General features: G+C 38.1%; 1 protein-coding gene across 1 annotated transcript in view; it reads left to right on the top strand.

Annotated features, from left to right (window-relative positions):
• Positions 1-18,123, top strand: part of LOC126299297 (methylcrotonoyl-CoA carboxylase beta chain, mitochondrial) — an 80,103-nt gene extending 61,980 nt beyond the window's left edge. The window contains exons 10-11 of the mRNA XM_049991091.1: positions 14,287-14,372; positions 17,810-18,123. Coding sequence (XP_049847048.1) covers positions 14,287-14,372; positions 17,810-17,927 — 204 coding nt within the window. The 3' untranslated portion in view covers positions 17,928-18,123. The remainder of the gene's footprint in view (positions 1-14,286; positions 14,373-17,809) is intronic.
• The last annotated feature ends 509 nt before the right edge of the window (positions 18,124-18,632 follow it).

Below are 18,632 nucleotides of genomic sequence, written 5' to 3'. Positions count from 1 at the left end.
AGGATTGATAAGTTTTATAGTGGCGAGGAAAAGTATACTGTCATTTAACATGGAAAAAGTCTATTTTCACCCGGGAGAAAGTGTATTTTTCAACCGGGAAATCCGGGAATTATTTTTTCTTGTCCACGTATACACTCTGTAGACCCTCCCACGGGCACTGCGACATCGGCCAGGGGCAAAAGACGCCCATGGGGCTGCCTATTGCTGAACATGGTGAGTGAAAGTGGCTATAAGCCACATCATGTCCCCATCTATGCCCAGTCGATACACATGCTAGCGGGCCAAAGCTGTGGTGTGAGAGGTTTCCCAATGACCAACATGCAGAAGCGGCGTAAGGAAGTGGGAATCAGAACCTGGAAGCAGCATCCTCTGTAGCTAACAAAAGAACACCACCAAACACAGGAAGGCAGTGCTGGAGGAGGAAGTAATTACATCAGGGATCCCAGACATGGCCCAGGACGTTTTTCAAGCCAACTGTGCTGCACAAAGGAGAGGACACTACTAAGTACAGGATCCGCGGTGATGGCTGATGCTATCATGGCAATAGTGATGGGAAAACCATTGACCACATTCTGTTTCTCCGTATCTAAATGGAAACAAAGCAACTCGTTCTGATCAAACACTGGGTCCAGCTCAGCCAGAAGGCGAAGTAAGGCATCGGTGTTGGTGTGTTGTGCCATCGGCCAGTAATGGATCTGATAGTGATAGTAGGAGAGGAAGAGTGCCGACCGCTGCAAACTATGTGCTGCCTTGTCCAGCAAGGAAGGTGAAGGGTTAAAAAGAACAACCAACAGCTTTTGATCTGTATTAAATCGAACTTAGAACCACACAAGAAGATGTATAGTTTCTTGAGGGTGAACACGATCGCTAAAGCTTCTTTTCAGTCTGACAATACAACTGCTGAGCAGGAGGTAAAGTCTTAGAAGGGTAAGCAGTGGGTCATTCAGACCCATCCGTGTATTTGTGCACCAAACACCACACCGGGACTCTGCTGAGAGGCATCTGTAGCCAACACTAGATGCTGACCTGGCTAAAAAGTGGCCAGACATGGGGCAGATTGAAGTTTAGGTTTCAGCAAATTGAACACTCAGTCACAAGCTGGGGACCAGAAAAAAGGCACATTTTTACGCAAAAGCACGTGCAGGGGCTGAGCAACAGTGGATGCATCTGGCAAAAGCCTATGGAAGTATGCAAGTTTACCTAGAAACACCAGCAGTTCCTTGACAGAGGTTGGCCGTGGCAAAGCCGCAGTTGTGTCAACATGGAGATGCGATGGTGTGACTCCCATGTGAGAAACCTTAACACCTAGGTACCCAATTGATAGCTGAAAAAAATTGAGATTTGGCAAGATTGCACTTGAGACCTCCAGACTGCAAAACAGAAAACAACGATCGGAGATTGCTAAGGTGGCCTTTGGTGGAAGAACCCGAAACAACGATGTTGTCAAGGTAATTAATGCAGCTGGGCACAGAGGCTGTCAGCTGTTCTAAAAAATGCTGAAAAGTTACGGTTGTGCTAGTGACCCCAAAATGCAAGCATTGATATTGAGTAGGTTGAAAGGTGTATTGACAATGAGAAGGTGCTTAGTGGAGGTATGTTTCTGACAAATCAGTCTTGGAAAAGTAGTGGCCACCTGATAATTTTGCGTGCAACTCATCAGAGTGAGGCATAGGGTATTTGTCAGTCATGGAATATGCATTAATCGTGACACTTAAGTCGCCGCAGAGGCAAAGCTTATCTGTCATCTTCTTAACAATGACCAGTGGTTAGCCCATTCACTGAAAGAAACAGGCTGAATGACATTGAGCGATGTCAAATGGTCTAATACGGTCTTGACAGAGTCATAAAATGTGAAAGGCAAACAGAGACAAAAACTCAGAGCAAAGGGACTCTAGTTGCTGATCCAGAACTTGAGCTGACATTAAGTTTACCTTATCAGCAATGGGGAAACTGAAAGCGCTAAATGCATCTAACTCAAACAGGTCTGCAGTGTGGGAATGATCCACGAAAAGGAAGATGAGAGGGCAAACAACAGATTTGTAAGAGACAGGAGCAGAGAATTGACATAGGATCAGAATCTGCTGTTTATTGTAGCCAGCCAACTTCTGTGTAGGCTGTGTGAAGGGAGGGGAACCAAAGTCCACATGCATTTGAGTGTTTACTAAAGTCACTGCAGCTTCTGTGTCCACTTGCATTTCTAGCAGTTTATTAAACACACACAAGTCAATAACCAATTTGTTTGCGGAGATAGCCATTGTAGAGACACTGTTTATGTCCATCAGTACAACTGTCTCACACGTTTGGAGAGAAATTACACACCAATGCAATGTGGCCTTTATTTCAACACCTGTTGCAAACAGCCCAATCCTTAGGGCAGTACGGGCAAGACAGAAGGGGGACACACAGTTGTAACCGACGCTGCTCCATATGACACTGAGTCGTAGGTTGTATAGCTGCAATGGCTTCCCAGTGGTCCTAAACACTTGGAGTGTGCCTGACAGATGTTGAATGAGCAGCTTCTGATACCTTACTCACACAACAATCTGATTGCTTGTGGCCTGTGACACTTCAAAGGATTGTGCTACATTTAACACATCCATAAGCATTGGAGTCTCATATTGAAGAGCTTTTTTGCGGACTTCCATATCTGCGGCCAGATGAATAATATCACCACAAACCATGTGATTAGTGCAGTTTTTGTGATGGGTACTAAAGACAAATTTACAATGACAGCTCAACCCGTGTAATTCTTTGTAAGATTGCTTTGGGCATTTCTGATAATGGTAAAATTCTACACGTGTTACAATGACATGCATTCTGTCAGAGTAACAGGTTGAGAGAAGCTTGCACATTACAACAAATGATAAGCTGGCTGTGTCTTGCTAAGTTACAATTTGGCACAACAACTGATAAATGCATGGGGAAGGCCAGGAAAGAATGAAAGACCTACACAGGTCGCCTAAGCAAGAAACTTGGTAATGCTGGTATAACCATGTCTCATAGAAGTCCGCATCTTTGTCTGATTCATCATATGCCAGAAAGGGTGATGTTTGCACTGACGGGATAGTAACCTGCCACTAACACGCAGAGGCCTCTTGGCGGAGAGCAGTGGTGAGAGACTGCTGTTGTTATGCAAAAGCTTGCTGCTAGACAATGATACATTGGAGTATTTCTTCTATCAAGATGTTTGTCGGGTAACTTAGCACTGACACTGACAGGCAGAGAAACATATACCTCACTTGTCACCAAGTTTGTTATAGCAACAACAAACAAGATTTATGGAGCATTGTACTTTATAGAGCAACATGTAAGATACAGTTTGTGAGTAGCACTGTACACAGTGATGGGACAGTAGGAATACTGGATACGAAATGGGCCGAGCACTTATTTGGCGATTGCTGAAATAATACTGTTTCCTTGGGGACTCGCCAGAGTGCACCAGGGGTCTGACCCAGGTGGCCCCTATAAGCAGGCCTGTGAACTATGTGGACTCATGATCTCTTCAAGCATCACAAGTGAAGATACATCAGTAGATCAGCACCTTTGGATAATTAGTACAACAAAAAGCCAGCCAAAGTTGCAAATTTCACTTGTTTTATTCACTTGATGACTTGTTTCAAGTTGAGACCCATTTTCAAATCATCGTAACAAATAGTCAAAATGGTATTTCTGAAAATGCAGAAAGCACGCCAAGAATGTATATGAATCACGAAGTGGAAATGAACAGTTACTGTGCACAAAGTTATATCTGTGTGGGCTGTAACTGTTTGTTTGCACTTCATGATGCATTTTCAATCACAACATGATTTTTGCATTTTTGGAAATACCATTTTGACTCTGTGTTACGATGATCGCAAAATGAGTTCCGGTCCAAAAATAGTCATTGAATGGATGAAAATTTTTCATTGTCATAAGAAACAACATGGGCTAGACACATACTCTTTTATCCATGAATGTCTCGATCATATTTGGTACACATGTAACTATAACATAACCATTATTTTTTTAAATATAATCAGCCACAGTTAAGAATACGGAAAGATATTTAGATAAATGGGAACCACACACCATAAAAAAAATATTTCATTACAGTAATTAGGGACCAGGTGATAAAATTCACACATAACAAAATGTACATTTTTCATATTAGGTGCATTGTACTGCAACCTACTGCCAGGTACGCCATATCAGCGACCTCAGTAGTCATTAGACATCATGAGAGACCAGAATGGAGCACTCAGTGAAACTCATGGACTTCGCACGTGGTCTGTCAATTGGATGTCACTTGTGTCATACGTCTGTACGCGAGATTTCCGCACTCCTAAACGTCCATAGATCCACTGTTTCCAATGTGATAGTGAAGTGGAAATGTTCAGGGACACGTACAACACAGAAGCGTACAGGCCGACCTTGTCTGTTGACTGACAGACCGCCGACAGTTGAAGAGGGTTGTAATGTGTAATAGGCAGACATCTCTCCAGACCATGACACAGAACTTCCGGACTGCATCAGGATCCACTACAAGTATTATGACAGTTAGGCGGGAAGTGAGAAAACTTGAATTTCATGGTCGAGCGGTTGCTCATAAGCCACATATCATGCCAGTAAATACCAAACGATGCCTCGCTTGGTGTAAAAAGCGTAAACATTGGATGATTGAACAGTGGAAAAACGTTGTGTGAAGTGACGAATCACGGTACACAATGTGGTGATCTGATGGTGGAGTGTGGGTATGGCAAATGCCCGGTGAACGTCCACTGCCAGTGTGTGTAGTGCCAACAGTAAAATTCAGAGGCAGTGGTGTTACGGTGTGGTCGTGGTTTTCATGGAGGCAGATTGCACCCCTTGTTGTTATGGATAGCACTATCACGGCACAGACCTACAATGATGTTTTAAGCATGCTCTTGCTTCCCACTGTTGAAGAGTAATTCGGGGATGGCGATTGCATCTTTTAACATGTCCGAGCACCTGTTCATAATACACGGCCTATTACATAGTGGATACACGACAATAATGTCCCTGTAATTGACTGGCCTGTACAGAATCCTGACCTGAATCCTATAGAACACCTTTGGTATGTTTTGGAATGCCGACTTCGTGCCAGGCTTCACCGACTGACATCGATACCTTTCCTCAGTGCAGCACTCCATGAAGAATGGTCTGCCAATCCTCAAGAAACCTTCCAGCACTTGATTGAACATATGCCTGTGAGAGTGCAAGCTGTCATCAAGGCTAAGAGTGGGTCAACACCATATTGAATTCTGGTATTACCTATGGTGGGCACCACGAACTTGTAAGTCATTTTCAGCCAGATGTCTGGATACTTTTGATCACATAGTGTATGTTGGACATCTGACATTTAACTCATTTAATCTGTGGTCCTTTACTGACAAAATTCCATAAGGACCATAGCAATAGAGCATAATTAAAATCATTATTGTTAAAGACGTGGGATTTTGTCAGTAAAGGACCATGGAATAAATGAGGTAAATGCCAAATATTCAACATAGTTATCAAAGTTTATCATGTGCAAATGGGGCATTGTTTCTTGGTTATGTCTTTCAGTTGGAGTTGCGCAACCACAGCTTGTAGACAGGCCAGGAAGAATAGCTGTGCCATTTCCTGTGCACTCGTGAAATGTGTAGGTGAATGGAAATTGTAGTGTCATCTCTTGTGTGCCATGGAAAGCATATAAGAGCAACAATCTTCTTATGAGGTATTACATCATATGATTCACTGAACACACTGGGCACAAGGTATCATCAGGAAATCAACACTACAAAAATGTTAAAGTAAAAGTTTTGGTTAAATTTGATTTGTTCATTTAAGATATTTCTGGATGTTGCTTTTTACAATTGAAATCTCTAGTTCTTCTATCTCGTTGAGAAGTCTTCCTTTTGGTGCAAAATGAAAAATTCACATGTTTTGCACCTGATAAAATATTATGATGATTGTTATGTGCATTCCATGCTCACAAGAGCTGATGTTACAGGCACACAGTACATGGTAGTCTTTTAACTCCAACTGAAAGGAATAACAAAAAAACAAGAGCCCTTCTGCAGATAGTAAACTATGGTGGCTACAATGAATATTTGGCATTTAACTCTGCTTATTCACTCTGTGACCCTTTCCTGGCAAGATTGTCATTAACAGTAGTGTTTTTATTTCTGCCTAATTCTTGCTCTTTCATTTTAATTTTGTATGCTCCCTAATTACTTTAATGAGGTAATAAAGTATGTCAGATATTCTGAAAGTAATTTTCATCATTATCTTTGAAAGAGAAGATAGTACACCAGACAACACAGGGAAATACCATATGAATCCACACCCGTTGCTGGTTTGGCGACGGAAGGGGATGTATGCACAGAGTGCCAAAGATAAGAGAGTAGCAGCAGATCTGCAGGCCCGAGGTTATTTGAGTACACATTACAAGGGCAGACAGATATGTACTGACAATGTGGTTGCCAATTGCAGTGTATATTGTTATGTGGTATGAATGGGTTTCAGAACATCCCTCATATTTATTTTGTTGTATTAGATGATTAGAGGGATCCTTTAAACATTGTAGCCAAAAACCTTGTTGAATACATTAGGCCAACATCGCCTTTGTTAAACTCAGTAAGAACTTCCTAGATGGACGTGAGTGACTCCAAGACCTGCATGATGTGTCCCCATTCACAGGAGTGAGTAATAGAACAAGATGGGGCTCAAGTAGTAAGCATAATGCATTATGCAGGTCTTGGAGTCACTCACACCCATGTAGGAAGTTTTTACTGAGTTTAATGAAGGCAATGTTGGCCTGATGTATTCGATGATGCCCTTTGGCTACACTGTTTAAAGAATCCTTTGATGAAATGCCAAATTAAGATCAACCTGAAGATGCCTAAATGAGGTGAAATGCGTAGTTGAAAAATAAAATACTAAAATTGCAACGAAGACTGTTTTTAACCAATACTGTTAAGCACTGGTTTGCTGTATGCCACAGATGGACTGGAAGAATTTCTACTTTCAAACTGATACCCACATGTGACGTTTTCTTGGTATGGTAGTTTTCTGTGTTCAGATCAGATATCCTATTAGCTTGAATCTTGCTGGTGAAGTGTTTTTGTCAGAAATGTTTTTAATTTATTTCTTTTATTGTGGGGCCACCATTCGCTAGTGAATTCAATTTTACTCGCAATTTTCGTGGGCTTTTGTCCTTCATCGATGCAGGGTCAGCGCGATCATCTTGTATTCCCATTACCTGTTGTCTCTTCCCTCCCTTTACCATAAGACGGAACATGTGTACCCCAACATGTTATCCACATGAAAGTGACGAAAAGTTTTTCGAAATGTTTGTGAATCCTGTAATGGAGGTGGGACACATCCAGACTGACCAGCACACCGACTCTCATTGATAATCCACTGGTTGGATTCAATCCAACACACCTCTTCATTCAAAAAGTGGCTTTTTAACACACACAGTTATTGGGGTGGATCTGTGAATTGAATTTTAGTGAATAATATAAACTTTGTTTGGTTTTAGTCATAAAATATTGTCTTAGTTACTTAACATCGTATTTTATTAATTTCATTTGCAAATGTTACCATATTTTGCATTCTTATCAGTTGTTAGGAAACTCAGTGAAAATCTAATGACACTACAGCCAAGTTGGCCAAAGAGTGATAAATGGAATGAAGTTTATATATTTGTTTGAGTCATAATTCTACTAGGTTGCACATTTATCTGATCCTCTGCTATTTCGAGCACAATTTTTAGCTCTAGTTTTTTTAGTCAAAAGAGAGAGGGCTGCTCACGGTATCCTAAATTGTGGTTGATTATATTTAAAAAACAAAAGATAATCGTTATGTTGTATTTTCTTAAACATGAAGCTCGTGCACCATGTAGAAATATAATTGTTCTGGTGCTAAGGTGCAATGAATGAGCAGATACAAAGTTGATTTCAACCCAACAAAAATCAGCATATTTTGTCTTAGACATGTTCCTCAAAATTATATAATTTTTTACAGGAATTCTTTATAAATCTATCCTTTCAATTTATTGAAGTGATGAGGGGTGAAGATACTACTGTTTTAGAAGTTTTCATTGATGTGGTATACCCAAAAAAATACAGGCATGTGCAGTGCCACTAGACATTCCTCACACTCATACTGTGTATCATTTTTCTTCTTCCTTGCTTTGTGCACTACACAGTTTCTGGAAGGTGTTTCCTTGCTGAAACTGTAGGGTATAAACCTAACAAAACGTGGAGATGATTGCTTATATCTTGCAAAATATTGAATGAAATCAAGTGTGTTGTACACCACTAAATACATTGATTTCTCAGTTTTGCAATGCTATATAATGTGTTACGCCATTTATTAAGAGTGAAGCAGCCGGCATTGTAATGACAGACTTGAAATTTACGGCTGGCTGTGAGCCGGCTGTATAAGCCTGTGAGTTAAGTGACCAGTTTGATGATGAATTAATGTATGATTTCCATAATGAGATGCCAAGCATATTTTTACTCCTTCGCTGACACTTTTTAATATTTTATAACTGTTTATGTTTAATAGTAATATTGTTTTATAGTCTTTCATAGATTTTTAGTTCTGAGGGTGACTCATTAGAGTCAAGACTGGTTAACTGTAATATATGTATCAAATGCAGTAAATGAAGCAGGCAAAAAGGAATACAGACGTCTCAAAAATGAGATCGACAGGAAGTGCAAAATGGCTAAGCAGGGATGGCTAGAGGACAAATGTAAGGATGTAGAGGCTTATCTCACTAGGGGTAAGATAGATACTGCCTACAGGAAAATTAGAGAGACCTTTGGAGATAAGAGAACCACTTGTATGAATATCAAGAGCTCAGATGGAAACCCAGTTCTAAGCAAAGAAGAGAAAGCAGAAACGTGGAAGGAGTATATAGAGGGTCTATACAAGGGCGATGTACTTGAGGACAATATTATGGAATTGGAAGAGGATGTAGATGAAGATGAAATGGGAGATACGATACTGCGTGTAGAGTTTGACAGAGCACTGAAAGACCTGAGTTGAAATAAGGCCCCCGGAGTAGACAGCATTCCATTGGAACTACTGACAGCCTTGGGAGAGTCAGCCCTGACAAAACTCTACCATCTGGTGAGCAAGATGTATGAGACAGGCGAAATACCCTCAGACTTCAAGAAGAATATAATAATTCCAATCCCAAAGAAAGCAGGTGCTGACAGATGTGAAAATTACCGAACTATCAGTTTAATAAGTCACAGCTGCAAAATACTAACGCGAATTCTTTACAGACGAATGGAAAAACTAGTAGAAGCCAACCTCGGGGAAGATCAGTTTGGATTCCGTTGGAATGTTGGAACACGTGCGGCAATACTGACCCTACGACTTATATTAGAAGCTAGATGAAGGAAGGGCAAACCTACGTTTTTAGCATTTGTAGACTTAGAGAAAGCTTTTGACAATGTTGACTGGAATACTCTCTTTCAAATTCTGAAGGTGGCAGGGGTAAAATACAGGGAGCGAAAGGCTGCTTACAATTTGTACAGAAACCAGATGGCAGTTATAAGAGTCGAGGGACATGAAAGGGAAGCAGTGGTTGGGAAAGGAGTGAGACAGGGTTGTAGTCTCTCCCCGATGTTATTCAACCTGTATATGGAGCAAGCAGTAAAGGAAACAAAAAAAAAAATTTGGAGTATGTTTTAAAATCCATGGAGAAGATATAAAAACTTTGAGGTTCGCCGATGACATCGTAATTCTGTCAGAGACAGCAAAGGACTTGGAAGAGCAGTTGAACGGAATGGATAGTGTTTTGAAAGGAGGATATAAAGTGAACATCAACAAAAGCAAAACAAGGATGATTGAATGTAGTCGAATTAAGTCAGGTGATGCTGAAGGAATTAGATTAGGAAATGAGACACTTAAAGTAGTAAAGGAGTTTTGCTATTAGGGGAGCAAAATAACTGATGATGGTCGAAGTAGAGAGGATATAAAATGTAGACTGGCAATGGCAAGGAAAGTGTTTCTGAAGAAGAGAAATTTGTTAACATCGAGTGTAGATTGAAGTGTCAGGAAGTCATTTCTGAAAGTATTTGTATGGAGTGTAGCCATGTATGGAAGTGAAACATGGACGATAAATAGTTTGGAGAAGAAGAGAATAGAAGCTTTTGAAATGTGGTGCTACAGAAGAATGTTGAAGATTAAATGGGTAGATCACATAACTAATGAGGAAGTATTGAATAGGATTGGGGAGAAGAGAAGTTTGTGCCACAACTTGACCAGAAGAAGGTATCGGTTGGTAGGACATGTTCTGAGGCATCAAGGGATCACCAATTTACTATTGGAGGGCAGCTTGGAGGGTAAAAATTGTAGAGGGAGACCAAGAGATGACTACACTAAGCAGATTCAGAAGGATGTGGGTTGCAGTGGGTACTGGGAGATGAAGAAGCTTGCACAGGAAAGAGTAGCATGGAGAGCTGCATCAAACCAGTCTCAGGACTGAAGACCACAACAACAACAACATGTATCAAATGTGATCAGGACATTCACGACTAAAAGAGTGTGTGTGTTAAATAAATCACCTGCTTCAGTTTGACAATGTCAAATTTTACTAAATATATACTGAGTAGTTATGAGCAGAATTACAAACAAAGGTATCATTTCATTGATTTTCTTATTTTATTGCTCTGTTCAGTGTACTTTGTCTGGTGTGTGTGTGTGTGTGTGTGTGTGTGTGTGTGTGTGTGTGTGTGTGTGTGTCTTCGAAGAGTTTGATTTCATTAGAAGTCTCAGGTTAGAGTACCTGTTGTGCCTGATCATTTTCGTATTTTTGTGAAAATGCCAGTCTGTTGCCATAATGTATTTGTCATTTTACATCAAGGCCTTGTCAAAAGGAATGTTATATGTTTGTAAACATTTAATGAAACAAAGACTTAACTCTCTGTTACAAAAAGAAGGTGTACTGGCTCTCTCTCTCTCTCTTTTTGTGTAAAACTTATTTTGTTGTACTGTGGAGATCACAAAGAACAATAAGAACACCTTTCTGATGAGCCCTACACCTGAGAGAAATGAAATAGAATTGACGATTCTGAAAATGCTGTATTTAACAAAACAATATTTGGAAGGAGCACAGACAGCAGTGCAAAGAAGTTAGTGACTATGTATGTTTATGTACTTGGTTGCAAATTAAAGGTCCTCAGTGCTACATACAGAATTGATGTCTCATATTTGATATTCGTTTTGCTGGTGGCAAATTTTGATCCCAAATTTTCTACTAACTTGCCCATTTTTTCTTCTAAGCAAATTTGAATTGAATGTAGTTTATTTCCTACATTCTAAATGCTGATGCTAAGACTTTCTTTCCATGTTTCAAGTATGTTGTTGATGAATTTTGGAACCTAAGTTATACAAATCTAACCTCATCTTCCATTCCTTCTCACTCATCATATACTTCAGATTCAGATTTTTTTCTTCTTTGCCATTTTGTCAGTTACTAAATACTTAGTAACAAATACTTTTAACTTTTGTTTTCCTGTGATGATAGTTATTGCTATCTTGCCACTCCTGGTAGTTCATTCATAATTCCATGTCAGGCTGACTTGTTTACATCTGGACTCCAAACTGGTTCCTCATTGGCTGAAACCTTAGGAAAATTGTGTCAGTCTTCTTTGTCCTCCTACTTGTCAGTCCTATTTGCAAAAGATGGCAGGTGCTTTCTTTATTTTCCATTGATTTCTGCTTTTCCTGTTGTGTTATCTGCCCAGCATCTTAATTTTGTTTCTTTTATTTGCACTATGTGCACTGTTCACTTTTCATATAGGAATAGTCTTTGCACCCGTAACACCTTCAACTGAATTTCTAGTTCCTATATATTTCATTGTCACTGTCATCATACCTTCAGTGTCTCAAACATTTTTCAGTCATAAATTGTTCTCTACCACTTAATTCCAATTTTGTCAATCACAAGTTCTTGGTACTAGTGCCAAGGTGAGGCTAGTCCTTACTGTGAAAAGAAACCAAATGTAAATTTAATTGGTTGTAGATGAAAGTTCCTTGGTGGCAAGTGCAAATTGAAGTCTCATAATCTGAAATTACTTTCGTTGGTAGATGTGCCATTCGATGATGAACACATGCTTGAGTTAAATTTTTCAAGATTCCACAGTTATTCAAATTATACATTTTCATTGGAGTGAGGACCAATCTGTATCAGTTGAAAGTTCTTTATGTATTATTCCAGTGGTAAGTTTTGAAGAAACTGCCCTGCTAATTTCCATTCAGAACAATGTCATTGAGCAACGAAGTAAAGCAAACCTTACTTTTTGACCTTATAAACAACAACAACACCACCACTCGGTGGTAGCTCGTCTATACAGTCTGTTCTTGTTGTTCATACTCAGTTTGCAAGATCACAACTGTACTTTATGGAGTTCACTGAATTCACTCTCAACACAGCAATACTAATAGTCTACTAACAGAGGTTAGTTATTTAGTGACAGTGAGCCTAATTGTCTTTCAAATCATAGTCCACCAAAATTAATACAACACACCATTGTCTTCTACACACTCATTTGCTGTTATGCATTACGAAAAAGTTAATAAGATGCTAGCCACATGAGGGCTGTAATAAACATTAGTGTGTGCAGTGAGTCACTGATCTTCATTGATGTGAATAAAATGAAGCTGTTAACATTATCAGAACTGTGAATGCACTTTCATCGGGATGTTACTTTGATGATGGTGGTACGTGGGCTCTCAATAGGTGTTAAATAAGAGATAGAAAGAGACCAACATGGACGTTTTATACATAGATATAATTGTGTTGAATGCTAGTTGCGCATTTATTTATTTATTTATTTTTCTTGTGCAAACTTTCATGGAGATATTTACCAGTTGACTGCTATGTGTGGACTGAAGAGTTTTGGGAGGGGGGGGGGGGGTACTTATATTCTTGCACAATGATATATTGAGATAATCAGTATTAACTACAGGGTGAAAATTTAATAATTCAGATGACCTACCAGCTTCAGTAATGGTTCAGTTTAAATAAGAGACTGGTAGTTGGAAAATTATAGAAGTCCTCAGTACTGTTTGATTGTTTGATTAGTACACCATATCCTGATTACCTACTAGCGTAGCGCCTGCTGCTTCGCTCGTGTACACTAGGGAGTTCTTTTTCAAACACCTTGTATTAAAAAAAATTAATTATCCAACAGAAGAAGAGTAATAGCAGTTGAAATAGTTTTGCCTTGCTGTGTTTCAGCTGTGCACCAATGTGTAATACTCTACAAGCTACCTTATTGTGTGTCCTGAGGATACTTCAAGTACCACTTAAAATTCGCCCCCCTCTCATCTTCCATCAGGAAGTCTCCATAGTGAATTTATCTTATTATTCTATTATTATAATTTCATGGACTACATGTGGAACAAATTGATGTGTTACTTTATTCATCTTGGAACACACATTATTATTAAACTTTTTAATAGTAGCCCTCCTTGTATGCATAACTCCCTTCTTGTAGCATGGTACAGGAGTTGTATAAACATATTTATGTCACCTACATGCTTACTAATTAAATCTGTGACAAAAATGTGCCTCTTCTTTAGGTCTTGTACCTCCACTGTCAACCCTGTCAAGTAAGAGTTCCAGACTGATTAGCAGTATGCAAGAATCAGTTGAATGTGAGTTTTATAAGCAACTTCCTTTGTTAGAGAGATTCTGAAAGAGGCAAGAAGTGTTTGGAAATTCGAAAACACTAGATTTCCTGCAGGCATCAGTCTGTAAATTGTCTGACAGACAGAGCATCTGGACAGTAGTTAGTCACAAAACCATTGAACAAATTAAAAATACAAGGAGGAATTTTGTTTGTTAGTTGACTGCACAGTTCATTGGCAGAGTTTGTGTGTACGTGTCGATACTGTCCAGTACATGTGTATGTAGTCATAAACAGTGTTGTTTCCATGTTAAAGTACAGCAGTGTTTCATATCAACAGAGACCACATACTTGACCCATTAATAACACACACACATTGCAGTGAAATTATAACAGTAATATATCAGAAAATTTTAGATATATTGTTAAGTTAAATGTAAATAGTATGTTTAATACTTTAAAGAAAGTTTGGTGTTTGGTGGTTACATATTTGTCTGAGATATATTTTGGTGACAATTTTTTTGTTACCACATTAACATGGCCATTAATAGATTTATTTTTGATAGAGAAGAAATTTGCTATGTACATGTTATTAAAACTCATTTCAAAAATGGCACTTATCTTATATCTGCATATTGTGTCTGAACAGTGGACAAAAGAAGACGATGATAAACTGAGGAAACCAGTCGTAAAGAAATTTGAAAATGAAGGAAATCCTTACTATTCAAGTGCAAGGTAAGGAATGTGTTATTTCTTTGTTTACAACTTCATAGCATTTATGTAAAAATTGGAGGAGGAGATATTAAGAGAATGTTGGGGTTTTAACATATTTTTGACATTTTACTTGTGCTGAACACTGTGTGTATTCTGCACAAATCTCTCTCTCTCTGTCTCTCTCTCTCTCTCTCTCTCTCTCTCTCTCTCTCTCTCTCTCTCTCACACACACACACACACACACACACACACACACACACCTTCCTCATTTATATTAAAATTTCTTATGTTATGTCTGATTTTATTCTTCATGTTATTAATGTGCAGTCACTAGAACTTCTGAAGTCATTCGATTGAGCCTTCCTGCACAATCTCTTCTGTTATTTGGACTGATATGGTTAAGTCTAATTTTTAATTATGATTAATTTCTTCCAAATTATTAATCTGTTTTCCTTTTCCTGGAAGTGATTATTTAGGATGTACATTTTTCCTTCTCTGAGAAACTCGCAATTTGTCTCCTCTGTCATTTCTGGTGTCAAACACTAAATTTCCATTTCTGTTATTTTTTAAGTTTCTTTTGTATCACTGCATTACAGTCACCCATTATCCTCTTGTAGGTTGAGTTACTCTTTAACAGTTTTTGTTCCTCATCAGATTGAGGGCATAAAATTGTATGACTTGAAAAGAATATCTTCTGTTGTTCATTCTGCACGTGTTGATTTTTAATTTTATTCTTAAGTGGGTCACAGCACATCAGAGGTTACTTAAAAATTAGGGTTTCTGAGGTTAACGGTATCTCCAGTATTGTAGAGACAATGTGTAAATTGCTACAGTGGGCATGTGTATGGTGGCTCTCCAGTAGTGCAGATACAATGTTTCCACTTGACTAAACTGCTGGACTAGACAACAACAAATGTTTGACAGATGGACATCATGTTGCTTCCATGAGCACATACTAGGTGATCGACAGTCTACTCTGAGTCAGATTGCCACTGTTTTCTGAATGGCAAAACTTAACATCTGCAAAATCAGTTTGCATGATGGATGTATGCCAGTAAGTGTATGTTGTCTTACAATTACTGACTGAAACATGTAAGTGTCTGTACTGGTCAGTTTTATTTGTTTGATTTGTTAACATTTAGAATCAGTTTTATTCTGTAGAAGTACTGCAGTGAGTCTAGAAGGGTGTAGGTATTTTTTTTTTTTTCTTATACTTCATGACACTGCTTCAAGAGCAGCTCATTCAAATTTGTTCATTAAGTGGAATCCACCCTGTTTCTATAATATTAAAGATTAAAGGATGTTGCCTGATAGAGATGAAGGGTTGTGGAACACACAGTATCTGGTTCATGTGCTGGTTCTTTTTTGGTTTGGAAAGACCTACCAATAACTTCATCATACAGATCATTATATCTGGTTATTACCTAAGGTATGTGTAACTTATCAGTGCCTCTGGGAAACTTATTGGTAGGACACAAACTATGGAATGAGTAAAAACAAGCATCCACTTTATAATCAAACATTGAGCTATGGGTAGATGCATAAACAAGAAGTTGAACATTGTAGCTTAGCTTTCAAAGTTGTGCACATGTTCAGAGCTACAAACTCAAACTTCTTGATAATATGCACAAGAACTGCCAAAGACCTTCACTGTACTCTGATTGGTTATCTTTAGTCATTCAATTTTTTGTTGGTAACAACAAACTGTTTTAACCTCTGACATCACACAGTAGATCGCTACACAAGGAGCACTTGCCTGAGTAGTGTGAATGAATTATAGCTTTCATAATGCCACTGATGAAAAGCTATTAACAGTTTTTTTACCACCAGTGTGTTAACATTTCATCTTGGCGTGTTATGCAGTAGGGACGACTGGTTATTACGGATATTCTCTGTGAACCTCAGAGTATTATCCTTTGAATAAGAGACTAAAGAGCAATTGTGTGGGTACATACAGAAAACAATGTAACAGAAGTAACTGATTCTAGTCATTCCAGACACATTCTATAACACATTTGTGGTTATACCTTAACTGTACATTTACACATTTATTTGATGTATGAATGAGATAAACATGTTTTATGAATATAGGTTATAGAATTTTGGCTACTGTAAGTTTGTCTTTTTTGGTGCACATTCTTGTACAGATATGATAATCGATTTTTGTCCCACTACCATTCTCTTAAACAAGCAGAACTTAAACTTTCTTAAATGATGTCATATTGAGGTTCAGTTTTGTTTTGCTTGGAGCACCCTCAGCTTGTCAGTTTAATATATGTCTGATCATGCACCAGGTGCTATATCTTTTCCAAAACTGAGACACAAAGCGCCGATCCTCAATTGTTCATCCAGATTTAGATTGAAAGTGGCTTCCCTATACTGTTAAAAGAAAATCGGGTGGTTCCTTTCAGGACATGGCCTATTTCCTTCTGCAGATTTCCCCAACCTGATCTTGTTCTTCATGTCTAACAAACTTGTCATCAAAGAGATTTTGAATTGTAATTTTCCTTCTTCATCTTTTCCAAAGATAAAAATATTGTGTATTCCTCTGAAATCGTCCCTATCCCTTTTGTTGTTGTGTTAGAAATTGTGTTGTTTCCATGAGAAGATGGAATTTTATTTTCGTACATTTTCCTCATAAAATTGTGTTCTCTGTATTGAGCTTACTTTGGTTAGTATGCTAAATCCTGATTAGGGAAAGGAGAAAAATAAAACAGTATATTAATAATTATCATCACTGTTATTTTTGAAAGAAGTTTGCTGTGTTTTCCACGGTATTTATACTGTGTTCTTTGTCCCCATCATAGCATTCTATATCAGTATTAGCACTAAGAGTGCACAAATATAGGAGGTGTATTTGCTGCATGTTTAATTTATTTTTGTTTTTTGAACACTTCGTGACTTAACAATTCAACATTCTGTTTAGAACTTGCATACTTCTTACAGACTATTTCTGTGCATCTAGACTGCTTTATTTGATTTTTCTTGAGTTCTTATTAGGGAGAGATAATGTGGTGTATGAAATGTGATGTGATGTAATATGCCAAGACTGTAACGGTTAACATGTTAAACCTGATTTATTAATAAAATTATGAATAGACAATAGTTGTCATTGCTTAGTTTACATTGAGTCGTCATGATGTAAAGAACTTATCATAATAGTAGACATTTTTGTGTGTGACTGAATCCACATAAGGAAGCAACTAATGGCATGTGACAGTTGGAACTTTAACCTTAAACTCAGATAACTGACTTAATTCTAAAAGTTGGTATTAGAACGAGTTTGTTGAAACTTTGCACTGGAAATAAGTTTATTTACCAAATAATTTTTTTTTCATTTTGTGCAATTATGTTGTTTTATAAGTTACTGTATAATATAGATAGGTTTCTCGAAATGGAACTGAGTTACTCGCTGAATAATGTGGCAATTTTAAAATAATTGTATTGTCTCTTTGTAGGTTATGGGATGATGGTGTGATTGACCCTGCAGACACGAGGGCTGTTCTTGGCATGAGTCTTCGGGCAGCATTAAATGCACCAATTCCACACACAAACTTTGGTGTCTTCAGAATGTGAACAATACAGAATTGTTGTACAAATAATATGCCAAAAATTTGTTACTAGTTGTATGTTTTATTTGGTTGTTTACTGTACATTCCTGTCATAAATAGGTTTTTGAAAACTAAAATGGTGTTCATTTTACTTTGGCTGTACATTTATGATCTTGTATTTCTTTATATAAAAAGTGACGATGAAAGAAATAACCAGAAAATTGTGTTTTGAGTAGACTATAAAAGAAACTGAAAACATTGCTTATTTCTTTACATTTAATTTACCACATGAAAGATTAAATGGGAAGTATTCTAGGTGGAGTATGCAAAAACTATGATATTCTCAAATCAGTACATAAAATGTATATTTTTGCCTTTAGTAGTTAGTGTTTCCCACTTCACTTCAGTTTATTGAATTCTCAACATGTACTTCACTATGAATGCACGTCTTTGTCAAAACAGTGTTACTGGTAGCAGATACTGTTGCAGTATTCTATTTTCAGTTCTGTCTGGTGGTGGTGGTGGTGGTGGTGGTGGTGGTGGTGATCTGAGTGAAGAGGCCCAGCAAGCCATTCTCAGGGAATTATTCCAGCACATTTCTTCTAGTTTGAGACTTCAGTTAGTTAGTTACATATTCTATAGACCATTTGAATGATGTTTTTATCAAAATTATGTGGAGTGAGTCAGGTCCTTTTTTTATTAGCTACAGTTTTTAAGTAGAAGTTCATCA

The sequence above is a fragment of the Schistocerca gregaria genome, chromosome X (assembly GCF_023897955.1).
Source record: "Schistocerca gregaria isolate iqSchGreg1 chromosome X, iqSchGreg1.2, whole genome shotgun sequence".
Taxonomy (NCBI): domain Eukaryota; kingdom Metazoa; phylum Arthropoda; class Insecta; order Orthoptera; family Acrididae; genus Schistocerca; species Schistocerca gregaria.
This window is presented reverse-complemented; position numbering and strand designations above follow the sequence as displayed.